This window comes from Talpa europaea (assembly GCF_964194135.1).
Source record: "Talpa europaea genome assembly, chromosome: 2".
Taxonomy (NCBI): Eukaryota; Metazoa; Chordata; class Mammalia; order Eulipotyphla; family Talpidae; genus Talpa; species Talpa europaea.
Genome location: NC_140068.1, coordinates 147,384,613 through 147,397,842, shown reverse-complemented (window position 1 = coordinate 147,397,842; position 13,230 = coordinate 147,384,613). Strand labels below are relative to the sequence as shown.

The 13,230-nt window shown below is 37.2% G+C and overlaps 1 protein-coding gene across 1 annotated transcript in view; it reads left to right on the top strand.

Moving 5' to 3' along the window:
- CDKAL1 (CDKAL1 threonylcarbamoyladenosine tRNA methylthiotransferase) overlaps nucleotides 1-13,230 on the top strand; it is a gene marked incomplete at both ends in the record, with an annotated part of 639,419 nt that overhangs the window by 184,390 nt on the left and 441,799 nt on the right. Inside the window, one exon of the mRNA XM_084228943.1 lies at nucleotides 4,414-4,462. Within this exon, the coding sequence (XP_084085069.1) occupies nucleotides 4,414-4,462 (49 nt within the window). The remainder of the gene's footprint in view (nucleotides 1-4,413; nucleotides 4,463-13,230) is intronic.

Below are 13,230 nucleotides of genomic sequence, written 5' to 3'. Positions count from 1 at the left end.
ATAGCATTATTGGGATATAAGCCATACTGTATAGTTCTGTAATAAAATGTGCAATTCAGTCATTTTTAATGTATACATAGAATTATGTGACTGTCACCAGTCAATTTTAGTGTTTAGTAATAGTAAGGTATTACTACTTTCTTACTGTAAAAAGATGCCCAGTGCTTCTCAGCAGCCCCTCCCATGTCTCTCATCTCCCACCTGTCAGCAGTCTGGACCTGCTTTGTCTCTGAAGATCCCTGGTCTGTCCTTTTCAGATACATGGGATCATATGGTACTTGACTCTTTAGATTGGGGTCTTTTGCTTGGCAAAATGTTGTGGCATTTACCAATACTTCATTTACCTTTATGGTTCAGTAATACTTCATTGGATACACCATCTTTTGTTTATCCATTTGTTGATGGTTCTTGGGTTGTTTCTGTCTTTTGATAATTAAGAATAATGCTGCTATGAACTTTTATGTTTAGGTTTTTATGTTGATTTGTGTTTTCATTTCTCTTGGGCACATCCCTAGGATTGGAATTGCTGGTAACTGTATGTTTAAGGCCACACTGTACCATCTTATTACATTTCACAAGCAACTGTATCATTTTATTACATTTCCATTGGTGATGTATAAGGCTTCTAGGATCTCTATATCCTTGCTCCTCTGGCTATGATCCATCTTTCTGATTATAATGATCCCTGTGGTTGTGAAATGGTATCTCTTTGTGGTAAAATATACGTAACAATACATACTGTGCAACCAATGTTAAGCTTACTGCTCAGTGGCAGTGAGTACACGCGCAGTGTTGGCCAGCCTTCACCACTGTTTCTCTCTAGAATGCTTTCCCTTTTGCAAACTGAATTCTGGACCCATGAAACAGGAACTCTTCATTCTTCCTTTGTGATTTTGATTTGCATTTCCTAGTTGGCTAAGGGTGTTGCACATCTTACGTGCTTATTGTACATTTGTATATCTTGTTGAAGTTCTGTTCAGGCTATTTCTCATTTTTAAACAGTTTCTTTTTCCTTTTAGTATTGTGTTGCAGGAGTTCTTTACCTGTCTAGATAAATGTTCCTTATCAGAGAGGATTCACAAAATTTCTCCTGTTTTCTATGCTGTTAGGTTTTGATGATGTCTTTTGATGGACTAAGAGGTTTTAATTTTGATAATGTCCATTTTCTTTTGTTGCTCATGTGTTTGGTATGGTCTCTATGAAACCTCATCCAAGGTTCATCTAGATTTATGACTGCTTTTGTCAAAGAATTTTATGGTTTTTGCTTATCTTCAACTTCTAACATTTTTAACTGCTTCCTCCATATTATTCTGGCTCTGCTGTAGGAGTGTTGCTTCTTACTCAGTTCATGGACTGCAGTCTGGGTGCAATGCTCACTGAGCGATTATATCTCTAACCACAGAGGAAAGTGTTCTGGATTTGTCATTGAGTTATCTCATATTTTACTCCTTTTATTTTCTGTCTTTTATCCACCACTGTGATGTGATGTATTGTCAATTCACACACATTCACTGGGAAATTTCACCAACTTCTCCTTGCCCTACCCTGGTCTCTCTCTGGGGAATCTGAGTGTTCATAGGTGATATTTCATCAGCACTCTATCCCCTCACGTCCTTACTTCTCAACTCTAGTGGTAATCACCCCCTTCCTGTCCCAGTGCCATATTCTCATGTTCACATCTTGGATGTTGCTATTCTTCAAAAATTGAAATGCCTGTATCTGTACTGTGATTATAACCTTCTGTTCTCTTTTCTTGTTTTCCTGTTTCCTGCCTTCCTCTCTTTACTTTCTTCATCTTTCCCTAAGACCCAAGCTCTTCATCTCTCTTTCCTGCCTTTACTTCTTTTCCTGTCTAACCCATTCTCCAAGTTTCATCTTATCCAAAATGCACAATTTCCTTTCTCCCATATCCTTCACGTTCATCCTATTAATCTCTCAGTGCTGTTTCCCTAGCCCTGTCAACCATCGTGGTATATCTTATATGTTCAATAAATGATGAATAAATGTTTGACATTTATTTATTCATCCAAATCTGGATCAATCACTTCATCGGTTTGTCTCCTACACAAGAGCTATTGGTCCCTGAGAAAAAGGACAGTTGTGAATGGAGTCATCAATAAAAATTCATGGCTTCTAATTTCAGCTGGTATCTTAGGGCTGCCCAGCATTTTTATATGCCTCTATGCACCACTTCATTTAACAGGTGTTTGAAACATTCACTCTGTTTATTTAATAATGTGCTTTCTCACTGATGAATTTACTTCTTCTCTGAGAAAATTGAGGCCAGCAGGTAGGAAACTTGGCTTAGCATCTTCTCTCATTGTACTCTCAGTCCCCATGATTTCTTTGTCATCCCTTGTTCCTGAAGATGATTTGGCCCCTCTGTCATTCTGGGCTTGTGTCTCTACCTGTGTTTTACATCTTACCCTCTCATCTCCCGAGAAAAAAATGTAAGCAAGTAAGAGTGAACTACACTAACCTAAACTAAAACACATATACACTCAATTCCTTCTGGGTCCCAGGAGGGACCATTTTTTGATGATTTACTATCACCATTTTTTGATGATTTACTGCTACTTGAAATCACTGCTTTCCTTGAGTTTGTCTCCTCCCCTCATTGTGGAGTCAGGCATACCCATTTTAGTATTTGTGTTACCTGTCGGTGCAGTTGACAGTCTCGGGTATTTCCTCCTCTTTGAACTTTGCTATCCAGCTTTGATCACATTCGAGACAGAAGTCACATGGACTTTTAATAAGACCAGGACCTAAGAGTGCAGTGGTTCCAGGTGGATGTAGCTCCAATTATGTGGGCTTGTTTGGGACGAAAGATGCAACATTCTTTGAGATTTACTTTGCCTTTGGTCATTTCTCAATCCTTACTGCTCCTACTACCGTCATGCTGGGCTGAGCGATCAAAGGTCCAGCTGGGTGACTGTGTTCTCACTGAGTCAAAGGAATATTTTAAAGAGATTTGTCAGTGTGTTTTCTAAACGTCCTTGTCTCAATTGAGGTCATTGTAGCATTGTTGTATAATAATGAAAGATAATGACGATTGCCCCAGATAGAGGAATAGATGAATGTATTATGGTGTATCAGTACACGAGACAAGTATGCAGCTAGTAAAATGGATGAAGTAGACCTGTATGTAGTAGTGATGTACAGGAAAATTAATCAGAGGTGGAGGTACCTTTCTAATAATTTTTAAGAAATAAAGGAAAAACCACAGATCACGACTATGTATAAAGGTTTAGCACTGGAAAATCTTTGTCTGCCCCCTAAATTTTTATTTTTCTCACATTGTTGTTAAGTTCTGGACAGTATTTGATTTCTCCCCTCAGGGGTTGACCCCATAGTTTTCCCACCACCACAGCACCATGAATCATCACCACAGTCCCGTGTGCTCTTCCCTTGCTTTGATGCCTCCCACTCGCCCTCCCTTGCTATAGAACACTAGAAAATATCTTGATGTCTACTCATCAAACGTTTAATGAGAAATTTCATTTGAGGAGTAGATGTGGAGGTTGTAGGATATTATGGGTTACTTTATTTCCCTTTTATATGTCTATGTTGTTTGAATTTTTTTAAAGTGAACTTCTATTTCTTCTGTAATAACAGTGATTATTTGAAGATTTTTAAAGTAGAAGTAATATTTTCTTTTGCTTCTTAGATTACAATCTTCATTTTTTTTTTTTTCATTTTTCTTCTAAATTCTTGCTACTCTCACTCACACTTCTTAGTGGGCTTCTCCTGGCTTAATCTCCTTTATCCCTCATGGATATCCTTTGGTTCCTGAGGAAATGTGCCTGGATCTCTCAGCCTGATTTTATTACCTACCTTCTGTGTTCCTGTGGTACCCTGGGAAATCTTCCTTCGTCACTAGTGTCAAACGCAGGAGCTGTTATTATTTGACTTTGTATTCCATAAACCTGATCATAGCACCCAGCTCATGGCAGAAATTCATTAAAGGAGGTTTCAGTGTTAAAATAATAAAGCATAGGATTTGTGGTAGATCTCCTTAATACCAGAATGTCCTTTTCGCTCGGTTGTCATTTTATGCATTTTTCTTGAAGCTGCGAGGAACGTCTTTTAATTACAAGTCAGTTTCTATCTCACAACACGTTGATTTCATTTGGATAGGCTATCACAACAGAGCTCCAGGCGATTGGTTTATTTAAATGCAGTATGATTTCTTCAATAATTATTGGAGGATGGGAGAATAATAATTTCATACATACCTCATTGTATCATGAGTCATTAATATAGATATTTTAATAATATTTCCAAGTGCATTAATTAAAACCTGAACTCATATGCTTAGAAATGTATAGCAGTGACTCAAACAGAAGGATGAACACAAATTAGTGTTTTCTTCTCTGTGTAAATTGCTTGTTTAACAGTTTGTTTTCTTTTTAGGTTCAACAGATAGATCGTGTGGTAGAAGTTGTAGAAGAAACAATTAAAGGTAATTGTTGAAAGTGAGATAAACAGACACATACTGCTTGAACTTTATTATAAAAATATCACTTAGTTAATATTTATTAATCATCTTTATAGTATTTATTGTTTTAGATCTAAATCATAAAGTTTTGTCCTTGATTCCTTCGTCCACTGGTCAGTCCCATGTGGTAGGCATATCTTTGGCTTATAAATGAATCAAATCACAATTTTCTTGAAATTTTAATTTTGGTGTAAAATAGATTTAATTTGAATCTCATATCGGGAAGATAGAGTTTGGAAAAAGGAGTGACTTTTTGAGATATAATTGATACGTATTTTTCGTATCACATAATTAGCTGAAATTTTTCTTTTCAAAAGTACTTTTCAAAGAACTAGTGCTCAACTCTGATACCTTTTTCAAGATATAATTCTTAGTCACAGTGGAAAATAGAACTATGCTTTGCTTGCTTCATTAGTCATTATCCTTTGAAACATTCTTTTTATGAAGTCATTCATGAAAAAAACCTTCCTTAATTCTGTGGTTTAATTTTAAAAATTAGAAGTCTGTTTTTCCTGTTAGAATAGCGTAAATGAAAACCAGTAATATTATATTGAAATATTAAGCTAAATGAATAGAGGATCTCACTTAAAACTTTAACCATTTTATTATGAGAAATTTGAGGCTTTTTTTTTTTTTTCAAGAAAAGCCTAATAGACTGCTTCTGTTAAATTAAGATCTTTTAACCACATATTTTTCCTGCTAGTTTGTATATGATTTTTCTATATGCTGTTATTCATTGATTTTGAATCTTTCGGGGTCCCCCTGGGTCCTCGGGGTGAGGTCTAAGTGCTATCACCACTGTAGCCTGAGTTCCATCTCCGGCCAGGAGCTAACCCACATGGCGCAGCAGACCTCTCCTTTCTCACCCGCTGCTCCTCTGAGCAGTGTATTTCAGTAAATCTGCCTGTTCTGCTCTCCACTCTGTGGTAAATTCTCTCACATCCTGCCCCTCTGGCCAACCTGCCAGTTCTTCTATGCAAAAATAAATTAAAAAAAAATCAATTAACAAAATTTGTCTTGAATCTTTTATTAGCAATTGATGATCACAGAATGAGACTGAAACTATTCCTTTGTGTGGTTTTGAAATTCCAAAATTAAATGGAATATTAATACTTTCTAGAAATGATAATTTTGAATGTTTTCTTCAAACTGTTATACCTCAAGGCCATCGTGGAGAATGTAGAAGTCCTAGCATTTATTGTGCTTATGCTTGTGATGTATATTATGCTTAGAACTTCATATGGATGAAATCATTTGGTGACAACCCTGCTGTGAAATGAAGTGGGTACAAATATTATTCTCATTTCTAAGATGCGGATCCACACATCTAGTAATTGGTAGAGAATGGAATCCCAACTTCTGAATCCAGTGCCCAAATATCTTGTGATATTGAGAATGCATTCATTCACAACGTACTGCTATTTGTCTACTATCACTATGGAGAATTCCTGCCTTAATGGTTGTTTGAGATTCTTAAAGCAGGCTTTAAACATCTCAGGCTACTTGTGGATATTGTTATTTATGTTGTGTCTTGAATGTCAGGTACATACTACATACTGTCACTCAATAATCAAAAATAATAATAATGGTAAGGAAGATGATGTAGAAAAAATCTAGATAACCTTGCATAAAGAATAACTTTTTAGTTTTTATTTATTTATTTATTTAGAAAGATTTATTTATTTTATACAAGAACTGGGGTAACGGCCAGATGCGCAGGAGGGTGAGAAATTCACCAGAGACAGAGCAGGGAACAGAACAGGCAGACTAATGAAATACACTGGTGGGGGGAGCAGGGGGCACCACAGGAGAGGTTTGCTGCGCCATGTGGGACACTCTCCAGCTGGCTGTGATCGAATCAGCGCTGCAGGCTGCAGACAGCTTCACAGCGCGGTGCTCAACCTCCTGTGCCACCAGGGGAGGCCAGTTTTTATTTGTTTTAATGTTGGGTTTACATTTTCACTCCAAATGTTCACATTATATTCAGTTTCTGCTAAACTATCAGTGCCCATATCCCATCAGCCTCCCTCATGGCAATGACATTTTAGCTGTAACACTAAAGGCATGATCCATGAAGGAAAAAAAGTGATAAATTGTACTAGATTAAAATTACATACTTCCACTTTACAGAAGACACTGTCAAGAGAATAACAAGACAAGCCATAGACTGGGAGAAAATATTTCCAACACCTACCTGAGAGAGGAGTTTTACCCAAAGTATGCAGTGAACACTAAAAACTCAACACTAAATAAATGAATAAAGTTTGGTTTTGAAAATTAGCTAATGATGTAGATACCTCACCAAAGAGGATATATAAATGAGAAGCATATGAAAGGAGGCTCAACATCACAAGACATTAGTGAGATGGAAATTTGAGACTATGTGTTTATCCAATATAATACTATAAAATAATAAGATACCACTACACAGATTTAGGGTGACCAAAATCTAAAACACTGACAACACTAAATGTTGATGAGGATGAGGAACAATAGGAACTCCCATTGATTGCTGCCAGGCAAGGCAGCACGGCCATTTTGGAAAACTATCTGGCAGTTTCTTGGAAAACTAAGCATACTTTTAACCATAAAATCTAATTATACTCCTTGATATTTATTCAAGTGCATTGAATACTTCTTTTTGTACATAAAAACTTGTGCAAAGATGTTTATAGCAAGTTTGTTCATAATTGTCAAAACTTGAAAGCGTCAAGATGTCCTTCAGGAAGTGAATAGGTCAATAAAATGTCCTACGTCCGACAATGGAATATTAATCAATGCTGGATAGAAATAAGCTATCAAGTCATGAGAGAACTTTTAATGGGTATTATTCAGTGAGTAAAGCCCATCTGAAATGAGCTATCAAGTCATGAGAAAACTTTTAATGGGTATTATTCAGTTCGTAAAGCCCATCTGAATAGATTACATGGTGTATGATTCCAACCATATGGCACTTTGGAAAAGGCAAAACCATGGAGACAGTAAAAAGATCAGTGGTGCCATTAGTTATGGAGGAAGAGGGTTGAATAGGCAGAACAAAAAGAATAGGCAAAATATTTTATTTGATACTGTAATGCTGGATACTTGTTATTAATACATTTGTCAATACTCATGGATGTCCAGCACCATGGGTGAATCAAAACATAAACTATGGATTTGGGGTGATAACGGTGTATCATTGTAGGTCCACTTATTGTGACAAATGTACCATTCTGGTGGAGGCTTTTGATGATGGGGGAGGCAGTGGGAACTCCCTGTACTTTTTGCTCAGTTTTACTCAAAACCAGAACTGCTTTAAAAAAAATAAAGTATTAAAAAGCAATGAAAAATAATTGATAATCCTCAGTAGAGTACCAAGTGTCTTGCAGAGATGAAATTTCTATAGGAAAACAGAAGGTAAGGTTAAGCTATGTTTTTCATTCTCAAAACACTTCTGTGTTTTGACTTCATTTCTGATACCAAATATGTAGGTTTTCTACATTAAGCACTTCTGACACTATTCAGAGTTAATGCAGATCTATACATTAAAGGCTTACTCTCACAAGACCGCCACCCACATCAGAAGCCAATCACAGGTCTAGAATGCAACTTGTTACAGGCTAGCTATAAATTTGGGTTGCTATGACCCCCTCCTCGGGTTTGATAATTTGCTAGCCTGTCTCACGAAGGTCAGGAAAGCCCTTTACTTACTATTAGTAATTCATTATAAAGGATACAGCTCAGAAGTATCCAAATGGAAGAAATGCATAGAACAAGATATGCAAGCAATACCCTCCGGGTATACCATTCTTCCAGCATCTGGATGCAGCCACCAAGTTGGAAACTTCCCATCTCACATTTTAGGGTTTTTATGGAGACCTTATTTCATAGGCACACTTGATTAAATCATTGATTGTTGGTGACAGGACTTAATGCCTATCCCCTTTACTCATCTCATATTGGAGGGTGGGGCATGAAGCCAGAAGTTCCACCCTCTAATCACCTTTGGGTCCTCTGGCTGCCAGCTTATCTTCATTAACACATATTTAGGTATGGTTGAAAGGGACTTATGAATAACACAAGATGCTTTTCTCACTCAGTCACTCAACAAATTATAAGAGTTTCAGGAGCTCTGTCCTAGGAACTGGGACTGAAAACCAAATACATGTTTCTTATATCACATTATCCCAGAAGTCCTTTCACCTCTAGGCTGATCCGAACTTTTCTCACTGAAAATTCTTATCTTGAGTGAATTTATTGGAGAGACTGAAGTTGATTTAATTTAATTGTGAGAGTCTGCAGTAGATGAGTACAAGATGAAATTGATAGGGTTGTTCATGTCAGATCTGGTTAGAGTGTGGGAAGCTTGATGAATCGAGTCTTACTAATACAAGATAATTTTAGAGGTGGAAGAAATAAGTCTTTGTAGGTACCTTTAGTTTGTAGATGAGGAAACTGAGCTAGAAAGGAGTTACGTGACTCATCTGAGATTCCTTGGGTAATGGGGAACTGGACTGTCAGTTAACTTTTGTTCTTCATTTTCTATTTTTATTGCCAATATTTCATTTAGGTAGCAAGTTAGTGAAATAATGTGACTTTTGTGGCAGTTACCCAGTCATTGTTTGTCTTTCAGTTACTTTTCTGAGGCTCAGTTTTCTCAATTTAAAGTGCAGAGGATTACGTGATTAAGACTTTTGAGATACCCAGGACAATATTAGGGGCTCACTTAATGTTTATTTCTTACTAATTCCTTTATATCTATACTGCTGCAGTAATCTAATTGAACTCTGCTATTAGTGACTTTTTTCAGTGTGACTACTACACTGCTACCATTAACCTGCGATGATGTTATGCTTCTATATACATACCTTCAGTGGCTGCCTGTTACCACCTAATTAACTTGGAACTGCTTGGGGTAATCATAGTTATATTCTACCTAATTCTATCATTTTCATTTTTCCATCCATTTATTCTATACATATTGATCACTATATGTGTAGTGATCCAGCCAGCTGTTCTGTTTGATGTTTCTTGTATTATTTATTATATGCAGTTTGCTACACCTTCATTTAAGGTCCCTGCATACAAATGGGTAAGTTTTGTTTGCCCCTCCGATCCATTTCCACTTTTCCACATCCTGGTGTGAGTTCTTGGGGGCTAGTCGGTACAGTTGCATCAGTAGGATTCTTGCTATCTTGTGTCTAATTGGACTTAGCCAGCTGGTGATTGGAGGAGTGACTAAAGCATAAAATAGGATTATTTTGTTCCCTTCTTTCTCTCCCTCCCTGCTCATCCTGGATAGGTTGCTTCCCCCATTTGAAGACCACAGCTCCTCTAGGTTCCCATTTTGGTGTTTGCAGACCCAGGGTGGAAACATCACCCCATGGTTGCTAGCCTGGGAGTATTGCATTGCCTCTTGTTGCTTTTCTTTCTTGCCAAACTTTTAGTAAATAGTCTCTTTATTAAAATCTAGTCACTTCTTCAGCATGCCATCTGCTTTGCTGGGACCCTGATTGATAAATGCTCTGTGGAGAAGCCAGGCTCTGCCCAGAAGGGCCAGATGGAATACAGCCTGACAAGAAAATTTTGCCATCACTCTCTTGTTTCCACATTTGATTCTTGTTGGGCTCTGTTCATATCTTTCTTGAACGGGGTTTGGATATGCAGACTCTGCCTCTGACTGTTTGCATTTTTCTTATTGTTTCTTGTGCTGTACCAATTGATGTTGGAAAATGTATTAAGATGCAGTGATAAAACATCTAAGTCTATTACAATAAGCATAAAACCATACAAAGCATTCCAATTGTGTTTGCCTTGGTTGGAACAAAATGGAAAACCAGGCCATTATGAGTGAATCCTCAGTATTTCTATTGTGGTCTGAAAATTCTATCTATAGCATTTGCTTTAGGACAGACCCTATTATAGTGAATTTAGGATATTCTATGAATTAGGATAGTCTAAGGGAGCCAAGTATAGTTTTTTATGCATTTATATTTAATTCTTTTACAAATACTCATGTTCCTTACTGTGAGCTTACTGGTCACTAAAACTTTTTTAAAGTTCTGAAGGAAATCTGCATTTCTTCTGATGTGAAGTCCTGTAAACAAACAGACAAAAAGCTTTAAAAATGCTTGTATGTGTAAAAGATAGTTTAACTGAACAATTTAAGACAAATGGTTACAAATCAACTGCCTAATAAAATTAAGAATGTTTTTACTATTAAGTCATATTATTTCTTCTCTTGTCAACCTCTAGCAAAAGAGGCCTCTGTTGTTACTAATATGTTTGCTGGCATTTCATTTAGTCTAATTCCAAATGCCTCCAGTGATGTTAATTCAAGACTTTCCCAGTATGGTACAATCCACGTTTAATTGATTTTCTGTTTCCCCTAACTTTTCAGTAATTGATGTGATCTTGGATTAGACTGACCTAAATTCCCAGGGTACTTTACCAAACAGCTCTTTCTGATTTAACACATTACTATTAATCTTCACTCTGTCAGATTTTGTACTTTGCATTTGATACTAATTCAGAGCATAAACTCTTAGTAAATTGAGACTGGAAGGCAGAACTATATCAAGTGTGGTTTTATCAGTGTTAATGACTAACTGCCCTACAAAGTCCAATGGAGATTTACTTGATGTTTTTCAAATGTAATGAATAAGTGAAGTTGGCAGTGGAGCAGGGTACTTCGGAAAAAAGTATTGAACCACAAAAGCACATCTTCTTTTTCAGTAATTGTTTTTCAATAAAATAATCTTATTGATTTTCAAAGTATGCTTTGAAAAGATAGGTTCATGCATCCTTTATGTGTAATCACTCTACAGTTGCTGTAGTCTGAATATAATGGGACAAGCTGTGCCTTGGTTTTACATACAGGGAATACTTCACAGTCTTGCTGGTATAATTAAATAGTCGATAATTTCTGTCTTCTAATAGTTTGGGAAACCAGGAATTTATTTAGTGTTTTCGGTGAGCCTGTTTACATTATATGCCGCTAAAATGTGATTATATTGATAGCTTGATAATTATTGCATTTTGCCATCCTGAGTGAGTCAGGTATATCCATTCCTATCCTTCTTCCTTTCTCTTCCCTTCTTTTATTCCTCTAATTTAACAATATGATTCCAGCTTTACTTATTTGTCCTCACTGCTTCTACATACATTATTTCTAGAGTGAACTTCTTTTGATTCATTGTCTTTCTCTGGGATGGTATTTTTCAATTCATAGTAGTCCTAGAAATAAGAACAGGCACATTTCTATGGTCTTGAGCAAAAAGTTCTCCCACTGAACTTGCAGTTGATTTTTATGTTACTTTATTCTGTATCATGGTTTGGAGTAATCACTGGAAATGGCAATTAGACAAACCGCCATGTCATATCTTGTGTGCATTTCTATGTCTTCAGAATTTTGTTATCTGAATTATCAGTCCAATTTCCAGCTACAGTGAATAAGAAGCACTGTTACTTATCTACTACAATGGATGTAGTCTCTTGAAAGACTCTTCTTTAAGAGATGTAAATGATCGTGGTTATGGATTTTTTTTTTCAAAATAGAAGTACTTAAGTAAATTTGTCTAACAATTTTCAGCCTTTAAAGCTTATTTGAAACTAAAGCAAATACTTAAATGTGTCCTGCAGGTTGTTTTGTCTCCTTTATGGGGGCTTCAGAATTGTTTTACATGTTCTTGGTTTCTTAAATTTTATACACTGCTTTGATGTGTCCATCACTTGTGTTTCCTTTTTGATTCAATATGCATTTTCATATGGTTTTAAACCACTTTATTATTAACAGGATTTCTTTATATGAAGACTTAAGTTATTTCATTAAATTTTGAGGGGGGCTGGGAAAGGTGCATAGTCTTAGTTTGTTAGGTTGATAATCTTACTGTAGTTTTCACAGAACATAACGGTTCCCTGGATTAGATTGCTCCAAAGAAGGGAAGGAAATTACTTGAACCTCAGAGGCGTCCCATGCCCACCTCTTCTGTTAGTGGTCCCAGTGATGTGTCCAGTAAAGTAGACCCCAACATTCCTCATATAAATACCAGGAAGAACGAGCCTACTGTGACCTTGGATGGAGACTTGATAATGCCTTAGCAGATAACAGGAAAGTAAGACTGCAGGATTGTTGAATTCTTGAAAATGTATTATAGGGCCTCTTGAAAATGTATTATATAGCACAGCAGGTTGAGCACCATGCTTTGAAGCTGTCCGCAGCCTCCGCAGTGCAGGTTCGATTCCTGGCTGGCCAGGGAGATACCCACATGGCGCGGCAGACCTCTCCTGTCTTGCCCATTTCTCCCCTCAGCAGTGTATTTCGGTCAGTTTGCCTGTTTTGCTCCATGCTCTGTCTCTGGTGAATCCTCTCCCCCTCCCGCGACTCTGGCCTGTACCCCAGTTCTTGTATAATAATAAATAAATCTTAAAAAAATGTATTATAGTCTTGTAGTCTTAACATTAATGAGAACTGGGCCTCCCCGGTGGCGCAGAGGTTGAGTGCTGGGTTGTGAAGCTGCAGCGCTGGTTCAATCCCCGGCAGCTCCCCGGCCACCAGAGGAGGGTCCCACATGGCGCGCAGAAACCTCTCCTGCCGCTCGCTGCTCCCCTCAGCAGTGTACTTCGGTCCTTCTGCCTGCTCTGCTCCCCGCTCTGGCTCTGGTGCATTCTCTCACCCTCCTGCACTTCTGACTGTACCCAGTGCTTGTATAAACAAATAAATAAAAAGTAAAAAAAAAAAAAAAAGTTAAAAA